At 42.5% G+C, this 22,595-nt stretch overlaps 4 protein-coding genes and 1 pseudogene across 8 annotated transcripts; all 5 read left to right on the forward strand.

Moving 5' to 3' along the window:
* The first annotated feature begins 498 nt into the window (after positions 1-498).
* On the forward strand, positions 499-5,358 carry LOC104583782 (transmembrane 9 superfamily member 1). The gene is made up of 12 exons (XM_010237233.3): positions 499-707; positions 1,338-1,530; positions 1,638-1,742; positions 1,885-1,902; positions 1,991-2,079; positions 2,168-2,320; positions 2,516-2,650; positions 2,747-2,913; positions 3,886-3,980; positions 4,074-4,447; positions 4,566-4,839; positions 4,921-5,358. Exons 1-12 carry the CDS (start codon positions 612-614, stop codon positions 4,986-4,988), a joined length of 1,767 nt encoding a protein of 588 aa, XP_010235535.1. The 5' UTR covers positions 499-611; the 3' UTR covers positions 4,989-5,358.
* Positions 5,359-5,695: 337 nt separating this feature from the next.
* Positions 5,696-7,561, forward strand: LOC106866417 (annotated as a pseudogene).
* On the forward strand, positions 6,509-12,890 carry LOC100834825 (beta-glucosidase 2). Of its 3 annotated transcripts, none has more exons than XR_002964629.1 (14): positions 6,509-7,541; positions 8,449-8,871; positions 8,943-9,006; positions 9,472-9,530; positions 9,659-9,734; positions 9,825-9,896; positions 10,188-10,275; positions 10,401-10,659; positions 10,852-10,967; positions 11,053-11,134; positions 11,226-11,267; positions 11,823-11,851; positions 12,043-12,145; positions 12,270-12,357. XR_002964629.1 is itself a non-coding variant. In XM_010237232.3 (14 exons), exons 2-14 carry the CDS (start codon positions 8,743-8,745, stop codon positions 12,711-12,713), a joined length of 1,410 nt encoding a protein of 469 aa, XP_010235534.1. In that variant the 5' UTR covers positions 6,522-7,541; positions 8,449-8,742; the 3' UTR covers positions 12,714-12,890. The 3 variants fall into 3 exon arrangements, 2 of the variants coding, with proteins under 2 accessions (XP_010235534.1, XP_010235533.1); XM_010237232.3 differs by lacking the exon at positions 11,823-11,851 and adding an exon at positions 12,482-12,890 and having other exon boundaries at positions 6,522-7,541; XM_010237231.3 differs by adding an exon at positions 12,482-12,890 and having other exon boundaries at positions 6,540-7,541; positions 11,053-11,267.
* A 1,169-nt stretch (positions 12,891-14,059) lies between these two features.
* On the forward strand, positions 14,060-16,353 carry LOC100826251 (pentatricopeptide repeat-containing protein At5g06540). 2 transcript variants are annotated; one of them, XM_024460809.1, is made up of 2 exons: positions 14,060-15,571; positions 16,221-16,353. In XM_024460809.1, the coding sequence occupies exon 1, from the start codon at positions 14,150-14,152 to the stop codon at positions 15,512-15,514; it is 1,365 nt and encodes a 454-aa protein (XP_024316577.1). In that variant the 5' UTR covers positions 14,060-14,149; the 3' UTR covers positions 15,515-15,571; positions 16,221-16,353. The 2 variants fall into 2 exon arrangements, with proteins under 2 accessions (XP_024316577.1, XP_014756196.1); XM_014900710.2 differs by lacking the exon at positions 16,221-16,353 and adding an exon at positions 15,931-16,152 and having other exon boundaries at positions 14,061-15,571.
* On the forward strand, positions 16,211-21,125 carry LOC100835346 (beta-glucosidase 2). Of its 2 annotated transcripts, none has more exons than XM_003575075.4 (13): positions 16,211-16,633; positions 16,705-16,768; positions 17,135-17,193; positions 17,328-17,403; positions 17,485-17,556; positions 17,941-18,028; positions 18,181-18,439; positions 18,632-18,747; positions 18,830-19,044; positions 19,617-19,645; positions 19,823-19,925; positions 20,064-20,151; positions 20,262-21,125. In XM_003575075.4, exons 1-13 carry the CDS (start codon positions 16,505-16,507, stop codon positions 20,491-20,493), a joined length of 1,530 nt encoding a protein of 509 aa, XP_003575123.1. In that variant the 5' UTR covers positions 16,211-16,504; the 3' UTR covers positions 20,494-21,125. The 2 variants fall into 2 exon arrangements, with proteins under 2 accessions (XP_003575123.1, XP_010235530.1); XM_010237228.3 differs by having other exon boundaries at positions 16,476-16,633; positions 19,596-19,645.
* Positions 21,126-22,595: the final 1,470 nt, after the last annotated feature.

Genomic DNA, 22,595 nt, shown 5'->3' on the forward strand with positions numbered 1-22,595 from the left:
GCTCCACTGCCTCCACATACAATTGTACTTGAAAAAAAAATGTTTAGTGAGTTTTTGTTGCACATATTAGTGAGAAATAAATATTTTGGGCCATGAAAAATATTTACATTCTTTCTTTTTTACGGCCAGCTAAAATATTTACATTGGTTCATGTTTTTTTTTACATTTGGACGCCTTTGAGTTTCTGATCGCTATTCCCTCTGATCCTAAATTCTTGACTCAATTTTGTTCAAATATGGATGTATCTATTCTTAAAAAACGTCTACATACATGTAATATTTCGACAACAATTTAGGATCGGAGGGAGTATTTTTCTAAGAAAAGCAAGAACACTCTTAGAGCTACCATGCGGCAAACATGGTAAGCTATTTTCAAATTTTCAAAAATAAAAAAGAACATGCTTTAAGCCAAAAAAATAGCACCATAAAAAATGAAAATGAAAATCTCAGAGTCTTCCTGGCGGCAGTCTGTACTATGCACTGTACAATGTTAATGCTTCCTCAAAACCTCCCCCAGTCTCCTGCCATGCAAGCAAGCGAAGCAACCCACCTCGCACACCTCCAGAGCAACGAGAAGAAGAAACAACCCATTCCTCTCTCTCGCCGTCGCCAATGGCCTTCGTCGGCGGCGGCGCTGCAGCAGCGGCCGCTCTCGCCGTTGCCTTCCTGCTCCCCCTCCTCGCCGCCGCCTCCGACTCCGACCACAAGGTAACGCACCAGCTTGCTTCCCCCTCCAGTACCGCGCGCTCTGCTGGAACGTGCGCATGCGCGTCTCTGCCAAGCCCGTGGAGCGGTGGCACCCAACTCCGAGCAGTTGGTTTCGTTCGCGGTATGGGGTTCCGCCGGTTGCTAGATCTGTTGCTCGCTCGGCGGCAGATCTGCGTGGCGCGGCCTCCAGCAGACGGGATCTCTGGATAGTCCTCGTGCTGGATCGGGGTGGTCATTTGGTTTTGGTTGCTAGATCTTACTCCACTTTGTTGGCTATGGACTATTGGAATCGCGATTTCGTAGGTGGGGAGCAAGACGAGCAACAGCAATGTGGGGGGGTTGCATTGCTAACGTTCTAAAATTTCGATGTCCTTGCTGTTATATTCTGTCCATATGGTTTGGGCAAACGATCCTTTGTTGCATTGCTGAACTGTTGCTTCTTCTATAAAGTGCCTATAGTCTGCACGGTTTAGCTTGCAGCTGCAATTCTGTATTTCATGTTCGATAATGTCTGGACTCTGTACCTATGGTAGTGTATGTTAGGCCTTGGAAAGAGCTTTTGCCCAGAGCAATTATTGTTTCAAGCTGTGTGACCTTGTCAATTGCCTCGTGCTCTTTTTTTTTGTGCAGTACCAAGAGGAAGATCCGGTTACGCTCTGGGTGAACAAGGTTGGTCCCTATAACAACCCGCAGGAGACGTACAACTACTACAGCCTTCCATTTTGCCACAAGTCAGATAACCCTGTGCACAAATGGGGAGGGCTTGGTGAGGTCCTCGGAGGGAATGAACTGATTGATAGCCAGATTGACATAAAATTCAGAAGTAAGCGAATTATCCCTTGTTGATTGTTGTTTCGTCTCGCTTCAGTCTTGAATGTTGAAATGGGAAGGTTTAAATGTGTTGTTAAATTGGATCGTGGTTTATATCAGAGAATGTTGATAAGGATACCATATGTTCGATGGAACTTGATCCTGACAAGGCCAAGCAATTATCAGATGCAATTGAGAATTCATACTGGTTTGAATTCTTCATCGGTAAGCTGCCTAGTTCCTTTTATTGCGTTAACATGCCTACTTGCCTTCTAATTTACAATAGAATTTCGGTGAACTCTGCCTTACTGAATTAATTGTTACTCTTTTCTGAATATGCTGCTCGGCATTTTTTGCTACAATCAAGATGATTTGCCTCTCTGGGGTATGTATATCCTCTTCATTTCGTATAGCTGATTATCCCTCTACATCACCTTCAATAGGCTTATCCTTTTTTGAATTGGCCTATTCAGGTTTTGTTGGAGAAGCAGATAAAAACAATGATAACAAATATTTTCTTTTCACTCACAAGAACATTCTCATCAGATACAATGGCAATCAGGTTTGTGTTTCATGAGCTTTTATCATTTCCCTTTTACAGAACCTTCAAATTTCGATTATCATTTATAATCGCTGCTACTTTCATGCAGATTATCCATGTTAATCTTACTCAAGAAAGTCCAAAGCTTATTGATGCGGGTAAGGCATTGGATATGACATATTCTGTCAAGTGGGAACCAACAAATGTAATGTTTGCTCATCGCTTTGATGTATACCTTGACTATCCTTTCTTTGAACACCAGGTAATAACAAGAATTGACTCTGCTATTAAAGCAAATTTCTTCACTTTGTTTCATATGAATGTTGTTATTTCCCCCTGATCTAATCCTTTGCCAGCTTCAACTATTGTTCCTATTTATCTTGTCAACGCACATGCCATGTTCCTGTAGAGTTTTCTGATCATTTCCTCTGACCACGAATATTGTTCTTGACTGCAGATACATTGGTTTTCAATCTTCAATTCTTTTATGATGGTTATCTTTCTCAGTGGGCTAGTGTCGATGATATTGATGCGCACTCTAAGAAATGATTATGCAAAGTATGCCCGTGATGATGATGATCTGGAAACTCTGGTGATTGATTATCTGTACAAATAAAAGACAAATTCTGTTATGCAAGCTATGATTTCCTGACTCTAGTTTTGCACCCATAAACTATTTTCATAACAGGAAAGAGATGTCAATGAAGAATCTGGGTGGAAGCTTGTTCATGGGGATGTTTTCCGGCCTCCTCGCAGTTTAGCTCTTCTTTCAGCTCTCGTCGGTATTGGTACACAGTTGTCCGCTCTTATTCTGCTAGTGATTCTGTTGGCAATCATCGGAATGTTGTACATTGGGTATGCACGTACTTTGTTCTGTTGCTATAGTTGATGTCTTTCTCTTTACAAGCAGCTTCTAGTAAATGCGCCAGTTTAATGAAGCCACCTGCCTTGGCCCCAAAGTTTTCTCCTGCTTGTAACTTGTTTTGCCAAGCCAAATAACGAGAGTACTTCAGTTTTAAACACTAAATCTTTTATGCACAAATACTACTGCATCAAGCATAAAATTGTTGCTGTTCTGCATGCTGAGGAACTTATGCATGTCACTCTGGGTTGTACCAAGCTTTAGCAAAAGATATTGACATCTAGTATTTCAAATTAATACACTATGAAAATACATTTCATGATAGATCTAATGGTCTTGATTTGACACTAGATATTGATGGCTTTTTCTGTAGCAAGTTTGACAGTCAACAAAATTATATGCCTTATATTTTGGATCGGAGGGAGTAGTATACATGGAGTTGGTTGAAACACACCGCCTTCCAAACATTTCCAAATTGTATCTATTATAATATTTATCAACTGGAAATCAATTCCGAAATATATTTCTTGAACTTGTTCTAACTACAGCCTCTCTATGTAGATTTTTGTTCCAAGTTACTGAAGAAACATTGTCAAATCAATGTTATGTCGAACTTTAGATAAGCAGATAAGTTAGCTGTGCGTAGAACCAGACTTGTTTGATGGACAGTCTAGTTGCTCGAACAGTTTCTTAAGTTGAATTTTAACAACATAGTTCACATTTTTTTATTAAAACCTACAGCCTCCTCAGGAATAAAAGCTGAAGACTTATTCTTATAATTTATTTGCACTGGGTGCTCCTTTGAAACCCTGGTGCTGTAGCACTAAGTTTACTTTCACTTTGTATATCTTGACTATCTGTCTATATTTCATAAGCATTGTGTTACTTTTCTGTATAAGCATTCTAAATCTTCTTTGTAATGCTATGCAAAACTGTCTCTCACACCTTGTTTTCTTTCCTGCCAGGCGAGGAGCTATCGTCACAACATTCATTGTTTGTTATGCACTTACTTCATTCATTTCTGGATATGTTAGTGGTGCCCTATACTCACGACATGGGGGTATGAACTCCAGTTACCTAGAATCTTAAACGATACCACACCTATGATTCTGAAAGTGCTTATATCTGATCAAGTCATTTCTTTAATGAGCAGGGAAGAACTGGATCAAGTCAATGATCATGACAGCATCACTGTTCCCATTTATGTGCTTTGGAATTGGCCTAGCGCTCAACACTGTTGCTATATTCTACCGATCATTAGCTGCTATACCATTTGGCACAATGGTGGTTATGTTCATCCTTTGGGCCTTCATCTCTTTCCCTCTTGCTCTTTTGGGAACTGTTGTTGGTAGAAACTGGAGTGGTGCCCCAAATAATCCATGCAGAGTGAAGACTATTCCGCGTCCTATCCCTGAGAAGAAATGGTACCTCACGCCTTCTGTAATTGCCCTTATGGGAGGATTGCTTCCTTTCGGCAGTATCTTCATCGAGATGTACTTCGTCTTCACATCGTTTTGGAATTACAAGGTAAAAAGGACAATGCTGTTTCTTCATTGCCTCTATTTTGTTCATATACTTATTTGGTAAAGAGCCCTGCCAGTTGGGAGTCGAGACTGATGCCTCCTTTCTGATCATCTATTGGCAGGTGTACTATGTATACGGGTTCATGTTGCTGGTCTTTTTGATCCTCCTAATTGTCACCATCTGTGTAACAATTGTTGGTACATACTTCTTGCTCAATGCTGAGAATTACCACTGGCAATGGACCTCATTCTTCTCTGCTGCTTCCACTGCCGTTTATGTTTACCTCTACTCCATATACTATTACAATGTGAAGACCAAGATGTCAGGATTCTTCCAGACAAGCTTTTACTTCGGCTACACTTTGATGTTCTGCCTAGGTTTAGGAACACTTTGCGGTAAGCTCTTCTTCACTGACAGCATGTACAAAACCAAGTATTGGATGGTTTCAATTGACACATGTTGGAATTTTGATCCAGGTGCTGTAGGATACCTTGGATCGACATTGTTCGTGAGAAGGATATACAGGAACATAAAGTGTGACTAAAGATTGGCCACAATTATACTGGTGGGGGGAAACTGTCTATCAATTCCTCGTTTCGACGAGGGGGCATTGTTTCTGTGGCCAAGAAGCCAGGGCATTTGTGAAATCTGATCATTATTTGACAGCAAGCTGGGCAGCCGTGGTTTTTATGTGTTCTTGTCCCTTTTGTTCCATCTGCGCCCCTCTTCGGGGCTAAAAATTTTCATGCTCAATGAGTTATATAGTTGTGATCATAGTTGCTAAGTAGTAGTCTAGTATATACAGCAGTTGTTATTCTTAAACCCAATGGGACATGTATTTTGTCTTGTAAAACTGTAAGATCGATGATACTAGTGATATTTGATAATGAACACTGCTCGAAGTATATTTATCATGCTTGTGCTTTCTGGGACGCAAAACTACAGAAAGAAAATTGGATGATTCAGTTAGTCGTTCTTTCTTCTACAAAATTGTTATCTGAATTAAATTGTCGTTTTATACTCCCTTTGTCTCATATTAAGTGACTTTTTATTACATGTATCTAGACACATTTTATGTGTAGATACATCCATATTTGGACAAAATTGAGTCACTTAATATGGGACAGAGGGAGCACATGTCTTTTTTTTGTGAAACATAATGTTCATCACCTGAATTCAATAGTTACAGGCAAGTCCTCTTTTTTTGTGAAACATAATGTTCATTCATCATTAAACAGCAATAGAGTAGTCATGCTGAATACAACCGGTTGAAAACACCGGCACCTGGGACTCCCGGCACACTATGGTACAGAGATAGATGCACATTCAGCAGTAAGGTATGCTGCAGCGCAAATCCTTTGGAAACAGGCCTTGTCAGAGAAAGGGGTGGAGGGCGCCAAAACCAGAGCTTTAGGTGTTGAAGGGCATCCAGCCGTTGGATGAGTAAATCGTACGGTTCTGAACTGTGTCGTGCCATTTGCACTCTAGTAAGAGAGCAGAAGAGCTGAAGAGGGTGTGTTTGGTTTGAGCGACCTGACAAAATTTGGCTTACCCAAAATATTGGTCTTGATCTTACTTGCCCATAAATTAACAACTTTAGTAAAAAAATGAAATAGAGTCGGCTAAAAGTCAAATATTTAGGGTCAATCGACAACAATTAAAAAAAAAAACCAAATTTTTGTCGAGGCCAAAAAATTCCCATGTGCCGCATTGGCCACCAAATCATGCGAAGCGCATACCAGATAGCAGTGGCCCCCAGGCTGCCTTCTCCTCCAGAGCGCCCTCTCGCGGCTGCCCGCTCCTCGCCGAGCTCGCGCGCCCGCAGCCGCTTCCCTCGCCCTCTACTCCCGCGTTCGCGCTGCCACCACACCCACACCCAGACACCCTTCACCTTCTCCCTCCTCCTCGCTGCCCTCGACTCGTCCCATCCCACCAGGCCACCACCTCCTCCTACGGCAGCGCCCGCCTCGCCACGCCCGTCGCACACGCGCCGGCGCTCAAGTGCGGAGCGCTCGCGCACGCCGTCGTCACCAACTCCCTCCTCAAGCTCTACTGCGCCATCGGCCTCCTCCCCCACGCGCGCAGGGTGTTCGACAAGGTTGCCGCTCTGGACGTGGCCTCCTGGAACACGATGGTGTCCGGGTACGGCAAGAGCGGTGACCTGCCGGCAGCGCGGGAGGTGTTTGGCAGAATGCCGGAGCGGAACCTGGTGTCTTGGAGCGCGATGATCGACGCGCTTGTGCGTGCTGAGGAGTTTGGCGAGGCGCCGTCCGTGTGTGATGAGATGATGGGGGAGGGTGTCAAGCCGGATGTGGCGGTGCTGGTGAGCATGCTCAAGGAGTCAAGGCGTGTGCACATCTTGGTCCGGTCAAGAGGGGTCGGTGGGCCCATTGGTATCTGGAAAGCGAGGGGTTTGTGGGGAGGCAAAGGAATGTCATGGTTTAGACGGCACTGATGGACATGTACTGCAAGTTTGGGTGCATGGAGGAGGCGTGGTGTGTTTTCGACGGCATTCGCTTCCATGACGTTGTGCTGTGGAATTCAATGATAGGAGGGCCTGCAATGAACGGCCATGGTCACCGTGCACTTGAGTTGTTCCAAATGATGCTCCAAATCAGCCGACGTTTGTTGCTGCTTTCTGCGCGTGTGCCCACACAGGCCATGTGGACGAAGGGAGTGCGATTTTCAAGTCCATGCGGCACCATGGAATCGAGCCACAGAGGGAGCACTATGGGCGCCTTGCTGATGGCTTGGTGGGCGCATGGACAAGGCTGAGGCTGTATTGCTGGATATGCCAATGAACCACATGCCTTGCAATGGGGTGCGCTGATGTTGTCATGCCAGATGCACAATGTTATTACTGTCGGAGAATATGTAGGGAAACGGCTCATTGACCTAGAGCCACATGATGGTGGACATGATGCCGTGCTGTTTAACCTGCATGCAGCCAGTGGTCGATGGGAAGATGGAAGAGCAATTCAGCAGATGATGCTGGAGAAGGGAGCCAAGAAAGATGCGGGTTTGAGCCTCATGGAATGAAATGGTTTGGTTCCACGATCCACACTCCGGACAAGGCAGATCTATTCCCTGCAGAAAGGTACGAATAACTTAGACTAGTACTACCTCTGTTCCTATATATATATAAGATGTTCTAGGTTTGTCCTAACTCGAATTTCTTAAAGTTTAACCAAGTTTATAGAAAAATATACTAATATATTCAATTTCAAATAAGTATACTATGAAAATATATATCATAATGGATTTAACAAAACTAATTTGGAGTCGTAGATCTTGATGATATTTTTTTCTATAAACTTGGTCAAACTTTAAATTTTTTGACTTAGGACAAACCTAGAAAATCTTATATTTAGGAACTGATGGAGTACTCTGTAAGTAATTGTGAGCCAGAGCAAGTATAAAGCGCATGTGGTACATACGTTTTTCGATAAAGGGTATCGTTACAGACATACAGTACCTAGCTACAGTATTCAACGTTCTGCACAGACAGGTAACCCTCACCCCGAACAGCTACCTATTCTCCAGCAGATCAGCAGCAAAAACACAAGCTACCGACAGGCCCGATGACACTTCTTCTGTACAAGTGTTTTTTCTTCTGCTCCATTTCTGCACATCAGCGCCTCCGTAAGATCGTTGCTTTTCCATCTTGGTGACACCGCACCAGGCTCTCCATTTTCAAGGCAATTGTAGTGCACTACCTGCAGCCCCTGTTCAACTGCAACGTATTCTTGCCATAAAGCAAGAACCCGGAGAAGATGGTAGGCAGGCAGATGCTGATGCTCGCCATCCACCCCGACCCCGGTCGTAGTTTTTGGCACAATAGCCAATTCCGCAATCCCATTCCTCATCCTTTCTCCCGTCATTCTGATGATCCACATGGGACTTATTTTTTGAAGTGAGCATGCCTTAGTCTACCAATCAGTGTTTTGTGTATCCATCTAATTTCTGACGCATTAATCCAAAAAATTGTTTAATGCTGATTGCAGGATACCGAAAAGTCGAAGTTAAACAATTGCGTATGGATCACCTGTGCATAAAATGTATAAAGACTCCAGACAGAGACATTTTAATTAAAGAATAAGGTGTCAGCTCCATCACGTTGTACTGGGTTCTCACTCATGGCAAGGAAACAAAGTAAGAATGGTGCACATGGTAGTTGCACATGTCAACTGCAAACATTGTTTAATTTGATAAATTTTCATGGGGATGAGGATGAGGTTGAGGTCAACTGTCATATAAATCCCCCCTAAGGGCGAACCAACGCAAGAACATAGGCATAGATGGGTGTTACTGCCTTCTTCTACATCTTGCTGTCCCTCTGGGTTCAAGATGCAGCTGCCATTATTGACTTCACAAGATGTGATTTTGCACAAGACTTCGTATTTGGAGCTGGAACCTCAGCATACCAGGTAATACGATGAAATCTTGTTTATTCTGAAAATCATGGTTTGCTAAAGTTTGATGTTCCATCTGCATATAGTACGAGGGTGCTGTTGCTGAGGATGGAAGGAGCCCAAGCGATTGGGACACTTTCACTCATTCAGGTTTGTTGCTAACTTGCTGCTACCTATTGTGTAATTTATCTTTCTGATTTTGGGGTGCTGCTATAAAATTTGGCTGCAAGTTTCATAAAAAGAATTACTATAGCATGGTAGCATGTGACTATTTTTGTTATTCCTCCGTCCAACAAAGGATGTCTCAACTTTGACTAAATTTGAATGCATCTATACACTAAGTTATGTCTAGATACATCCAAATTTTGGCAAACTTGAGACATCTTTTATTGGACGGAGGGAGTGTTTGTTTTGTATTTCGAAGGTCTAACAACAAGAGGTTTTCACAGTTACATCATTTTCATGATGAATGAAGTAGAAAATTGACCAATTCCCTTTCAGACTAACACTTCCATAGAATCTCGTTTTTGTTACTAAAGTAGTACTAAATTGAACATGATGATAGGCCATAACCGGCACCACAGGTGGTTGAGCATTGTTGATTTGTGTTGACAGGTAAAATGCCAGACAAAAGCACAGGAGATATTGCTGCAGATGGGTACCATAAATACAAGGTAAACAGTAAGAGAAATCTTCTGCCCGTGTTTCGAAGTCTATGTGTATGCATCAACTTTAGGACTAATTCAGAATTTCTCAGATCTAGGCATTCCAAAAGAAATCATTTACTTATCTGATATTTCAGGAGGATATAAAGCTTATATATGAGACAGGCCTAGAGGCCTATAGGTTCTCCATCTCCTGGTCAAGGCTTATTCCAAGTACAGAATTCGTCACAAGGTCCATCATGACAAGGCAGTTTATTTTTCTATTTTTTTTCTAACTGTTTCAGCAAAATTCATGGTTCACAGATGGACGTGGGGCTGTCAATCCCAAAGGGCTAGACTACTACAACAACATCATAGATGAACTTGTCAAACGTGGTAAATACTCTTTCCATTTCTCTGTATCTGTCCTTGACCTTGGGGGTCTCCGTTTCAAACTATTTATCCGGAATTAAGAGTAGTTAATTCAATGCTTGTACTCTCAATGTTTTAGAATAAGTTTGCCATTTGATAAGGCTATGCATATTCATTTCATTAACTCTTTTGTAGATTTGGTTTTCCCTTTGTATGCGCTCATGTTGTACTCAATGCAGGATTAGGTTCATGTGGTAGATCTAAACATCACTTTGTTTTAAGAGATGTATACACCAATAAGTTTTTTTTGTCCAGGCATTCAAACACATATCACACTTCACCATATAGATCTCCCTCAAATTCTTGAAGACGAGTATGGTGGATGGTTAAGCCCCAGAATTATGTAAGTTCATACGAGGCTTTAGAAAAAGAGAGAAATAACTTTCTTTTTGAGTGGCAATTCTGTAGTAACATGACATGCTTACAACATAATTGTCCTATTCATAGTTTTGCACCTGCAAAATGCAGCGAAGATTTCACAGCTTATGCGGATGTTTGCTTCAGAGAGTTCGGAGATAGGGTCAAATATTGGACTACAGTGAATGAGCCAAACATTGGTGCAATTGCCTCTTACAGCATCGGTCATTTACCACCTGGCAGATGCTCAGATCCATTTGGAATAACAAAGTGCACAGTGGGCAACTCCAGCACCGAACCATACATAGCAGTTCATACTACCCTATTGGCTCATGCATCAGTTTTCAAACTGTACAGAGAAAAATATAAAGTGAGCGAATGATGTTGTACCAAAAAACTTAGCTTAGCTCAATGGTGAATCCAATATTTTCAGTCATTGCACATTAACCACATCATAACTCAGCTTTCGGATACGCATTTCAGTACAATATTGCCTTTTCCTGTTTTCTTTTCCAGTGCAAAATTTTTGAGGTACGGACTCATGAAAAAACTTTTGGAGCAGGCTGAGCAAAAAGGAGTCATCGGCATAAATATCTACTCCTATTGGAGTTATCCATTCACAAATTCCACTGTGGATTTAGAAGCAACTCAAAGATCTAAGGATTTCATGTTTGGCTGGTATGGTATTTACCTAAATCTTACAGTAGAAGCATGTCAAATGCTTAATCCTTGCCTGCTGAGAGCCTGACCGTGATACTGACAGGATACTGGAGCCTTTGGTGTCTGGGGACTATCCTGAAGTAATGAAGAATATTGTTGGCTCTCGCCTTCCATCCTTCACAATGGTTCAGTCTGGATTAGTCAAGGATTCTTTTGATTTTTTTGGAATAAATCACTACTATTCTTTCTATGTGAGTGACCGGCCTATGGAAACAGGTGTTCGAGACTTCTATGGAGACATGTCAATTTCTTACAGAGGTAAATAACTTTTTTGTTCTTCCCATGGTGATAGATCAAATTGTTGCTTAACTGCTACTAGTGATTTTGTGGCATAGTATGTACTACCTCCGTTTCATAATTCTTGTCGAAATCTTACATGTATCTAGACACTTTTTAGGAATAGATACATCCATTTTTGAGCAAATTTGAGATAAGAATTATGGAACGGAGGGAGTAGAATATAATTCCTGTCTTAAATTATAATAAGGTGCACACAGCAAACACTGCAAGATATGCAAAATACTGAGAAGCTGCTACAATGGATCCTACTCTACTAATAATTGAAAAGCAGCCTTTCCTGATCAATGAGTCATATAACATGGACAATTCTCTGAGAGCAGTGTTCGGTCATAAATCACCACCAAACATGTTTGCTGTCTTGAAAGTATTGTTTTTCCATCGAATTACATTTTTTTCTGCCACAATTTTCTAGATGGCAGAACTTTTTTTTGTTTGCTTGAGAAATACAGTAACTCTATGATTGCACTTGTGTGCCTTTGTTGCTCTAACTAGATAACTATTTGTATGCTGCAGCTTCTAGGACAGATCCGCCAGCTGGTCAGGTAAAATCTTGTCATCGTGTGAAGTTGCCAACTCCAATTCTTTTGACTGTGCACTGCAAATATTAAATTAGAAATACCAAACTAACTCAAGAGATTAGATAAAAAATACGCGCTTAAAATAGATTTGATCAAGGTTGCCAAACGGATTTTTGTTTATAACTGTCATAGTTACTATCTTGATTTGTCTGCAGGGTGTCCCAACAAATGTTCCAAGTGATCCCGATGGGTTGCATCTAGTACTGGAGTACCTGAAAGAAACCTACGGGAACCCTCCTCTTTATGTCCACGAGAATGGCAAGCACATATTTCGCTCAAAAAAATAAAGAAAAGAATGGCAACCCATACAGTTTGACACGAAGTCTGTAAACTATTCAAGTCGCTTCTTTAACCTCACTTACCCTGTTTTTCATCTCACCAGGCATGGGATCTCCCAAGGACAGCCTCAATGACACTTACAGGGTCGATTGCCTGAGCAGCTACATGGGAAGCACACTAGATGCTATAAGGTATACTTGATTCATGGCCAAATACACGCGATTTTTCTGCACACGACTGCATTTCTGTCCATGAAAAACAATGAAAGAAAGTATTCCACACTGACGAGATGGATGCCCTGTTGTTGTTCTGCAGGAATGGGGTTAATGTGAGAGGCTACTTCACCTGGGCATTCATGGACCTGTTCGAACTCCGGGCAGGATATCAGTCCAAGTATGGCCTGTACCGCGTAGATTTCGACGACATGAGGCGACCGCGGCAAGCCAGGCTCTCTGCTCGCTGGTACTCTGGCTTCCTGAAGAAGAACGGATCCTCTCTTCTAATATCAAGAACACAGGAGGACCTGACGCGGAACACCGTGTCGTAAGTGTGGTTCACGTGCTCGAGAGATGGCACCTGTATGTATGCATGCAGTTGTCTAGAGTTTTGACTGTTTGACAAAAGGCCACTCCTTTTCTTTTCTGAAAAGAATGGTGGTGTGAAACAACTCAAGTACTATAAATAAGATTTGTTTGGTAAATCTCAGTTGCCTGAAATTTAGTTATGGCTCAGTCTGATGCGATAGCTATCTGATTACTCCACCTTAAGATTCGTATGTTTGGTGAAGAGCCCTGCCAGTTGGGAGTCGATACTGATGCCTCCTTTCTGAAAATTTATTAGCAGGTGTACTAATAAACGGGTTCATGTTGCTGGTCTTTTTGATCCTCCTAATTGTCACCATCTGTGTAACAATTGTTGGTACATAGTTCTTGCTCAATGCTGAGAACTACCACTGGCAATGGACTTCATTCTTCTCTGGTGCTTCCACTGCCGTTTATGTTTACCTCTACTCCATATACTATTACAATGTGAAGACATGTCAGGATTCTTCCAGACAAGCTTTTACTTCGGCTACACTCTGATGTTCTGCCTGGGTTTAGGAACACTTTGTGGTAAGCTCTTCTTCACTGACAGCATGTACAAAACCAAGTATTGGATGGTTTCAATTGACACAGGTTGGAATTTGGATACATGGTGCTGTAGGATACCTTGGATCGACAGTGTTTTTGAGAAGGATATACAGGAACATAAAGTGTCACTAAAGATCAGCCCCAATTATACTGGTGGGGAGGAACTGTCTATCAATTCCTCGTTTCGACGAGGGGGCATTGTTTCTGTGGCCAAGATGCCAGGGCATTGGTGAAATCTGATCATTATTTTACAGCAAGCTGGGCAGCCGTGGTTTTTTTTTGTGTTCCTGTCGTCCCTTTTGTTCCATCTGGCCCCTCTTCGGGCTAATTTTTTTTTCATGCTTGATGAGTTATATAGTTGTGATCATAGTTGTCAAGTAGTAGTACTAGATCTTTAGGATATACAGCAGCTGTTATTCTTGAACCCAATGGGACCTGAATTTCGTCATACAAAACTGTAAGATCGATGATACTAGTGATGTTTCTTGATGAACACTGCTCCTGAAGTATATTTATCATGCTTGTGCTTTCTGGGAGGCAAAACTATAGAAAGGAACTTGGATGATTCAGTTAGTGTTGTTTCTTTCTTTTACAAAATTGTTATCTGAATTAAATTATCTTTTTGACATGTCTTAATCACCTGAACTGAATAAGAACATCTTGACATACAAAATTTATACGCAGATCCTTTGTTCCATAGGAAGCGGACCCTTGTCGCGTGGACGTGAGCTAGATGTAAACGGAGGGAGGGCGCCAAAAGCCCAAAACCAGCCGTAGGTGTTGAAGGGTTGAGGAGCAAAAGAAATCTGAATACGCATGACCGTCGCCCGGCAGCTCCCGCATCGGCGAAATCATGCGCAGCACATGTCGGATAGCATCGAGGTGGCCGCTCGCACCCGTGCACCGCCGCCTCCGCGGGCTCGTTGCCGCTGCCATCTCCTCCACAGCGCCCTCTCACGGCTGCCCGCTCCATGCCGAGCTCGCGCGCCGCGGCGCCCCCGCGGCCGCCTCCCTTGTCCTCTACTCCCGCATTCGCGCCGTCACCACGCCCACCCCTTTCACCTTCTCCCTCCTCCTCGCTGCCCTCGCCTCGTCCTCTTTCACCACCTCCTCCACCGGCAGCGCTTGCCTCGCCGCGCCCGTCGCGCACGCGCAGGCGCTCAAGTGCGGCGCGCTGGCGCACTCCGTCGTCACCAACTCCCTCCTCAAGCTCTACTGCACCCTTGGCCTCCTCCCCCACGCGCGCAGGGTGTTCGACTCGGGTGCCGCTCTGGACGTGGCCTCGTGGAACACGATGGTGTCCGGGTACGGAAAGAGCGGTGACCTGGCGGCAGCGCGGGAGGTGTTCGGCAGAATGCCGGGGCGGAATCTGGTATCTTGGAGCGCGATGATCGACGCGCTTGTGCATGCCGAGGAGTTTGGAGAGGCATTGTCGGTGTTTGATCAGATGATGAGGGAGGGTTTCAAGCCGGATGTGGTAGTGCTGGTGAGCATGCTCAAGGCGTGTGCGCATCTTGGTGCGGTCAAGAGGGGTCGATGGGCCCATCAGTATCTGGAAACGGAGGGGTTTGCGGGGAGGCAAAGGAATGTCATGGTTGAGACGGCGCTGGTGGACATGTACTGCAAGTGTGGGTGCATGGAGGAGGCCTGGTGTGTTTTTGACGGTGTTCGCTACCGTGACGTTGTGCTGTGGAATTCAATGATCGGAGGGCTTGCAATGAATGGTCATGGTGACCGTGCACTTGAGCTGTTCCAAAGGATGCTCCAGGAAGGTTTTGTGCCAAATCAGTCTACGTTTGCTGGTGCTTTGTGCGCGTGCACCCACACAGGCCATGTGGATGAAGGGAGAGAGATTTTCAAGTCAATGTGGCACCATGGGATCGAGCCACAGAGGGAGCACTATGGGTGCCTTGCTGATCTCCTTGGGCGTGCTGGGCGCGTAGGCGAAGCTGAGGCTGTATTGCTGGATATGCCAATGGAGCCACATGCCTCACAATGGGGTGCGCTGATGTTGTCATGCCAGATGCACAATGATATTACTGTCGGAGAACGTGTAGGGAAGCGGCTCATTGAGCTAGAGCCACACCATGGTGGACGTTATGCCATTCTGTTCAATCTGTATGCAGTCAATGGTCTATGGGATGATGCAAGAGCAATTCGGCAGATGATGGTGGAGAAGGGAGCCAAGAAAGATGCGGGCTTGAGCCTCGTGGAGTGAAATGGTTGGTTCCACAATCCACACACCGGACCAGGCAGATCTATGCCCTGCGGAAAGGTACTAATATCTTATACTTGTTTAAGTATTGCGAGTGTGCCAGAGCAAGTATAAATGGATGTGGTACACCGTACACGATGGAGAAGGAATAGTTTCTATGTGAGGCTACAGTATAGCTGCAGAACTGAATGAACCGGTGCTTTCTCTGCATATCAGAATGCACATACAAGAACCCCATCACGCTCGGCATCTACCTGTTCTCAGCAGCGAAAACACAAGCTACCGATGAGAACAAATCACACTTCTTCTGCACAAGTGTTTTTTCTTCTGCTCCATTTCTGCACATGCATGCCTCCGTAAGATCGTTGGCTTTTGCGTCTTGGTGAATGGTGACACGCACCACACTCTCCATTTTCCAGGCAATTGTAGTGCTACCTGCAGCGCCCTGTTCAACATCAATTTATTCTTGCCATAAAGCAAGAACCTGGAGAAGAGGGTAGGCAGGCAGATGTTCACCATCCGCTCTGGTACTAGTTTTTGGCACAATACCCAGTTCTGCAATCTCATCCCTCATCCTTTCTCCTATCTTTCTTGTGATCCACATGTGACTTAATTTTTGAAGTGAGCATGCCTTAGTCTTCCAATCAGTGTTTTGTGTATCCATCTAATTTCGGACGCATTAATCCAAAACGTTGTTTAATGCTGATAGCAGGATACTGAAAAGTTGAAGTTAAACAATAGCGCACGGATCACAAGCACATAAAATATGTATCAAGGCTCCAGACAGAGACATGTTATTAAAGAATAGGCGTCAGCTCCATCACTTTGTACTGGGTTCTCTCTCATGGCAAGGAAACAAATCAAGCACGACACACGTGGTAGTTGCACATACTGCTGCAAACATAGTTTAATTTGATAAGAGCATGAAGTTGAGGTCAACTGACCTATAAATCCTCCGGAAGGGCACAAACCATCCCAAGAACATAGACATAGATGGGTGTTACTGCCTTCTTCTACATCCTGCTGTTCCTATGGGTTCACGATGCAGCTGCCATTATTGGCTTCACAAGAAGTGATTTTGCACAAGACTTCGTCTTTGGAGCTGGAACCTCAGCATACCAGGTAATATGATGAAATCTTGTTTCTGCTGAAAATCATGGTTTTCTAAAGTTTGATGTTCCATCTACATACAGTACGAGGGAGCTGTTGCTGAGGATGGCCGGAGTCCAAGCTTTTGGGACACTTTCACTCATGCAGGTTAGTTCCTAACTTGCTACCTAATTTTTCAGTTTATCTCTGATTTTGGAGTGCTGCAATATCTGACTAAATTTGCGACTGCAGATTTGATTAAAAGAATTGGTATAGCATGGTAGCACGTGACTAGTTTGTTTTCTTTTGTACTCCAAGAATTGGAGTGTTTACAAAGCTAACAACTACAGATTTTCAAATTCCTGATCATTTTTCATGACAATAAAGTATAAATTTGAGACCAGTTCCCTCTTGGCCAAATACCTCCGTAGAAGCATATTTTTGTTGTTAAAGCAGCACGGAATTAAACATTGTAATACCCAAGGTCATGACCGGCACCGCATGTGGTTGACCATTGTTGATTTGTGCTGACAGGTAAAATGCCAGACAAAAGCACAGGAGATATTGCTGCAGATGGGTACCATAAATACAAGGTAAACAATAAGAGAGGAAAAATAATCTTCTGCCCATGTTTCATGGAAGTCTATGTTTAGGCATCAACATTAGGACTAATTCAACATTTCTCAGATCTAGTAACTCCAAAAGAAATCATGTACTGATATTTCAGGAGGATATGAAGCTCATTTCTAAGACAGGACTAGAGGCTTATAGGTTCTCCATCTCCTGGTCAAGGCTTATTCCAAGTACAGAATTCCTAGCAATCACAACAAGCCATTTTAATTTTCTATTTCTTCTAACTGTTTCAGCAAAAATTGCTGTTCCAGATGGACGTGGGGCTGTCAATCCCAAAGGGCTAAAGTACTACAATAACATCATAAATGAACTAGTTAAACATGGTAAATACTCTTTCCATTTCTGTATATCTGTCCTTGGCCTCAGCCGGGAGTCTATGTTTCAAAATATTTGTCCGGTGATCAAAAACTGTAGTTAATTCAATGCTTGTACTCTGTACCACTAATTTAATGTTTTGGAAGAAGTTATGTGGTTATAGCATACCATTTTATAAGGCTATGCATATTAGTTTCATTATTATCTCTCCACAGATTTGGTTCCCTTTGCATGTGCGCATGGTGGACTCAGACATATATACCGGAGCGAGTGAAGTATATATTTGTGATCTTTGATGATCCAAATGCATTACAGGCTTAGGTTCATGTGTTAGAGCTAAACACCATTTTTTTTTCAAGAGATGTATACACCAACGATTTTTTTTTGTCCAGGCATTCAAATACACATCACGCTTCACCATATAGATCTCCCTCAAATTCTTGAAGACGAATATGGTGGATGGTTAAGCCCCAGAATTATGTAAGACATTTTTAAGGAACCAGAATTATTAATTTTATATAAGGCTTCAAAAAAAGAGAAAGAACTTTCTTTCTGAGTGGCAATTCTGTAGAAACAGTGACATTCTTACAACCTAATTGCCCTATTCATAGTTGTGTGTCTGCAAAATGCAGCGAAGATTTCACAGCATATGCGGGTGTTTGCTTCAGGGAGTTCGGAGATAGGGTCAAATACTGGACAACAGTGAATGAACCAAACATTGGTGCAATTGCCGCTTATGGAAGTGGTCAATTACCACCTGGTAGATGCTCAGATCCATTTGGAATAACAAAGTGCACAGCGGGGAACTCCAGCATTGAACCATACATAGCAGTTCATACTACCCTATTGGCGCATACATCAGTTGTCAAACTGTACAGAGAAAAATATAAAGTGAGCGAATGATCTTGTATGCAAAAACTTAGATTAGCTCAATGGTGAAACCACCATTGTCAGTCATTGCACAACACTCATCTTTCTGATATACGTTTCAGTACAATATTGCCTTTTTCTGTTTCCTGTTACAATGCCAATATTTAGAGGTACAGACTACAGGTAGACTCATTAAAAAAACTTTTGGAGCAGGCTGAGCAAAAAGGAGTTGTGGGCATAAATATCTACTCCTATTGGAGTTATCCATTCACAAATTCCACTGTGGATTTAGAAGCATCTCAAAGATCTAAGGATTTCATGTTTGGCTGGTATGGTATTTACCTAAATCTTACACTAGAAGCATGTCAAATGCATAATCCTTGCATGTTGAGGGCCTAACCGTGATGACAGGATACTGGAGCCTTTGGTGTCTGGGGACTACCCAGAAGTAATGAAGAAGAATGTTGGCTCTCGCCTTCCATCCTTTACAAAAATTCAGTCTGGACTTATCAAGAATTCTTTTGATTTTATTGGAATAAATCACTACTTCTCCGTCTATGTGAATGACCGCCCAATAGAAAGAGGTGCTCGAGACTTCAATGGAGACATGTCAGTTTATTACAGAGGTGAACACAAGTTTTGTTCTTCTGATGGTGATGAGTCAAATTGTTACTTAACGGCTAGTAATTTTGTAACATATTATTAATGTACAGTTTGTTGATTCCTTCCTAGTAACTCTGCACACAAGCAAGCACCACTAACAGTGGATCTTACTAACAAAGAGAATCAGCCTTTCCAGATCAGTTAGTCATATAACATGGACAATTCTCTAGTGTTCTTGCATAAATCACCCCAAAACATGTTTGCTGTCTAAACTTGAAAGTGTACTTTTTCATCGAGATACATTTTTTGACCCTAGATGATACAACTTATTTTTTGACCATTTCAATCTAAAAGTATTACATTTATTCTCCACCATACTAGACAAATACAGTTTTTTTTTACTTAAACTGTAAGAGCTGTGCGATTGCTGTCCGACAGTGCAACCTTCAAGGATTGAACTCTGGTGGGCTGCCAGCACACCTGGCTGGCTGACCACCCAAGCTATGCTTGTTTCTCACTAGACAAATACAGTTACTTTTTTATTGAAGTTTTGTGCCTTCTTTGCTATAACTAGATACTTGTTTGTATGCTGCAGTTTCTAGGACAGATCCGCCAGCTGGTCAGGTAAAATCCTGTCATTGTGTGAAGTTGCCAACTGCACTGCAACTATGGAAGTAGAAATACCGAACTGATTCAAGATATTAGACAAAAAAAAAGAAACACTTAAAACTGATGTGATCAAGGTTGACAAAACACTTTTGGTTCATAACCGTCATAGTTACGGTCTTCAATTGTCTGCAGGGTGCCCCAACAAATGTTCCAAGTGATCCCAAAGGGTTGCAACTTGTACTGGAGTACCTGAAAGAAACCTATGGGAACCCTCCTGTTTATGTCCACGAGAATGGCAAGCACATATTTCCCTCAAACAACAGAAAAAATAGAATGGCAAGCCATGCTGTTTGGCATGAAATAAAACCTGTATTAACTTTTAACTAATCACGTGCTTCTTTAACCTCACTTGCCCTGTTTTTCATTTCATCAGGTGTGGGATCTCCCAACGACAGCCTCAATGACACTGACAGGGTCGTTTACCTGAGCAGCTACATGGGAAGCACACTAGATGCAATAAGGTGCTTGATTCATGACCAAATGCACACGACTGCATATTTCTATGCCATGAAAAACGAAGAAAGAAAATATTCCACCCTGACGGGATTGATACCCTTTTGTTGTTCCGCAGGAATGGGGTTAATGTGAGAGGCTACTTCGCCTGGGCATTCATGGACCTGTTCGAACTCCTGGCGGGATATCAGTCCAAATACGGCCTGTACCACATCGATTTCGACGACATGAGGCGTCCCCGGCAAGCCAGGCTCTCGGCTCGATGGTACTCTGGCTTCCTGAAGAAGAATGGATCTTCTCTTCTAGTGTCAAGAACACATGAGGACCTGACGCTGAATACAGTGTCCTAAGTTCGTGCGCAAGATGGTAGGTGTACGTATTGAAGCGCTTGTCTATGGTTTAACAAAAGGCTGCTCAATGCAATTTTCTTTTCTGAAAAGAGTGGTGGTTTGAAAGAACTGAAGTACAAATACATATATCTATTCGGTGATATACGGTTTTTGAACTCACCTTTGACGGATGAGGGACTCATCAGAAACCTATCGTCATTGACAAAATCATCACTGACGGGTTGTAGATCAGTAAGTGGAGACAAACCAGCAATGCCGGACGATGCAAGAAAGGTCTGTTAGCTGAGACTTTTCCAGGTGGGCTCAAGAGCCTATTGTAGATGTCATCACTAACTGGCCGTTGATGATGGTCCATCAGCGGTTATAGGTCATCTCTTGCGGGTCTTACATACTGACCTGTCTGGTGATTTTTATAATGACTTGAAAGTTGTCACCATTGACGAGCTAGGTCGGCTAGGTCTATCAATGGTGACTTTCTTTAGAGTAGATTTGGCGGTTGCAAAAATTGCCTAAATTCATGCATATATTTTTTATTCATTGTATAAGTATATCAGTGGTGACTTTCTTTAGAGTAGAATTGGCAATTGCAAGCAAAAATAGCCAAAACAATTCATGGATATATTTTATATTCATTGTATGCACATTCTTATTGATTTGAACTATACATTTCACTCATTATGCATAGATATTTTAATCAATTCTCGCATCAACGACATAAGGAGGAACACAAGTCCTATATGATCAAGACGATGTAGTAGAGAAAACACAAGATATACTTTTGAGAAGAAATATAGAGTAGTTATAAAATTTCTTGAAGCTAATTAAGATTAGGGTTTCAGGGTCGGTGGTTACTCATTTGGTGATGATTGCTCATTCACCGGAGATTGAGGCACCACCTGCGCAACATGCAGGGGTGTCCCGCCGTCGAATTATGTACCAAAAAATCGCAACACATCACTGGTTCAAGAAATGAGCCATTATCTGTTAGCTCCTGAATCAACATTTTTGTAGTCTTAACATCATACATGGCATTCACAATATCTTGAGATTTTTGTTGCAACTTTTTGCGCAACAAGTCTGTAATTCCCATAAGTTCTTACATGACATGCAGAAGAAATATGAAATCAAAAGACATTATCAACTTAACAGAACCAGAAGCATTTGATCGTGCTGAAGGTGAAGTTCCTAAACCTTTAGCAGTAGCAATACTTTGATTTGTATAATTTCAAAAGGCTGCAAACAGAAGCATAATGAGAACTCCACCTAGTGTCACAAGGCCGTTAATTGTGTGTTCCTAAAAAAAAGTAAGTTTTCTTGCGCTCCAAGTAGTCCTAAAAAAACTGAGTATTGCTAACGAAACTATGGAGAAACACAATAAACCTTTAAGTCTATAATTGCAGAAAGTCTTTTCTAGGATTTAAGCATAGAAAATTCGTAAATTAAATCATCTCAACTCAAAAAAAATTAGCAATATATAAATGCTCGGAAGAAGATAACCTATCTGTTCATGCCATGCATTCATGCTACTCGCAATTTGAATAATAGCTTTGAAAAAAGAGTAAATTTCACAAAACCACACTTCTTGAGGTTAGGGTTTCATCGGGCCACAGTTATCACTAATAGTCTCACAGAACCATAGTTTTTGGGGCACTCTGTCTCACATAACCCAAATCAGGTAGATTATATCGTTTAATGGTTTTTCTGACAGGTGGGGCCCACCTGTCAAATGCCACCTCAGGCGAACAACCCGTTTCGTTGCCATATCAGCTCCCGGACCCGACCCGAGATAGCGTTTTAGGTAGAGAAATAACCCTTAACGGGTCCGGATGGGTCCGGAAACTGACGTGGCAACGAAATGGGTCTGACTTGGCATATGTCAAGTGGGTCTCACTTGTCAAAAATACCATCAAACGGCCTAATCTATCCAATTTGGGTTCTGTGAGACAGCTTGATCCAAAAACTGTGGTTCCGTGAGACTATTAGTGATAACTGTGGCCTGATGAAACCCTAACCCTAAAAAGTGTGGTTTTGTGAAGTTTACTCTTGAAAAAAAATTCCCTTTAATTTTGTTTGAACCGGGAACACGCTTTACTCTATTTGAT

This window comes from Brachypodium distachyon, chromosome 3, assembly GCF_000005505.3.
Source record: "Brachypodium distachyon strain Bd21 chromosome 3, Brachypodium_distachyon_v3.0, whole genome shotgun sequence".
Classification (NCBI taxonomy): Eukaryota; Viridiplantae; Streptophyta; class Magnoliopsida; order Poales; family Poaceae; genus Brachypodium; species Brachypodium distachyon.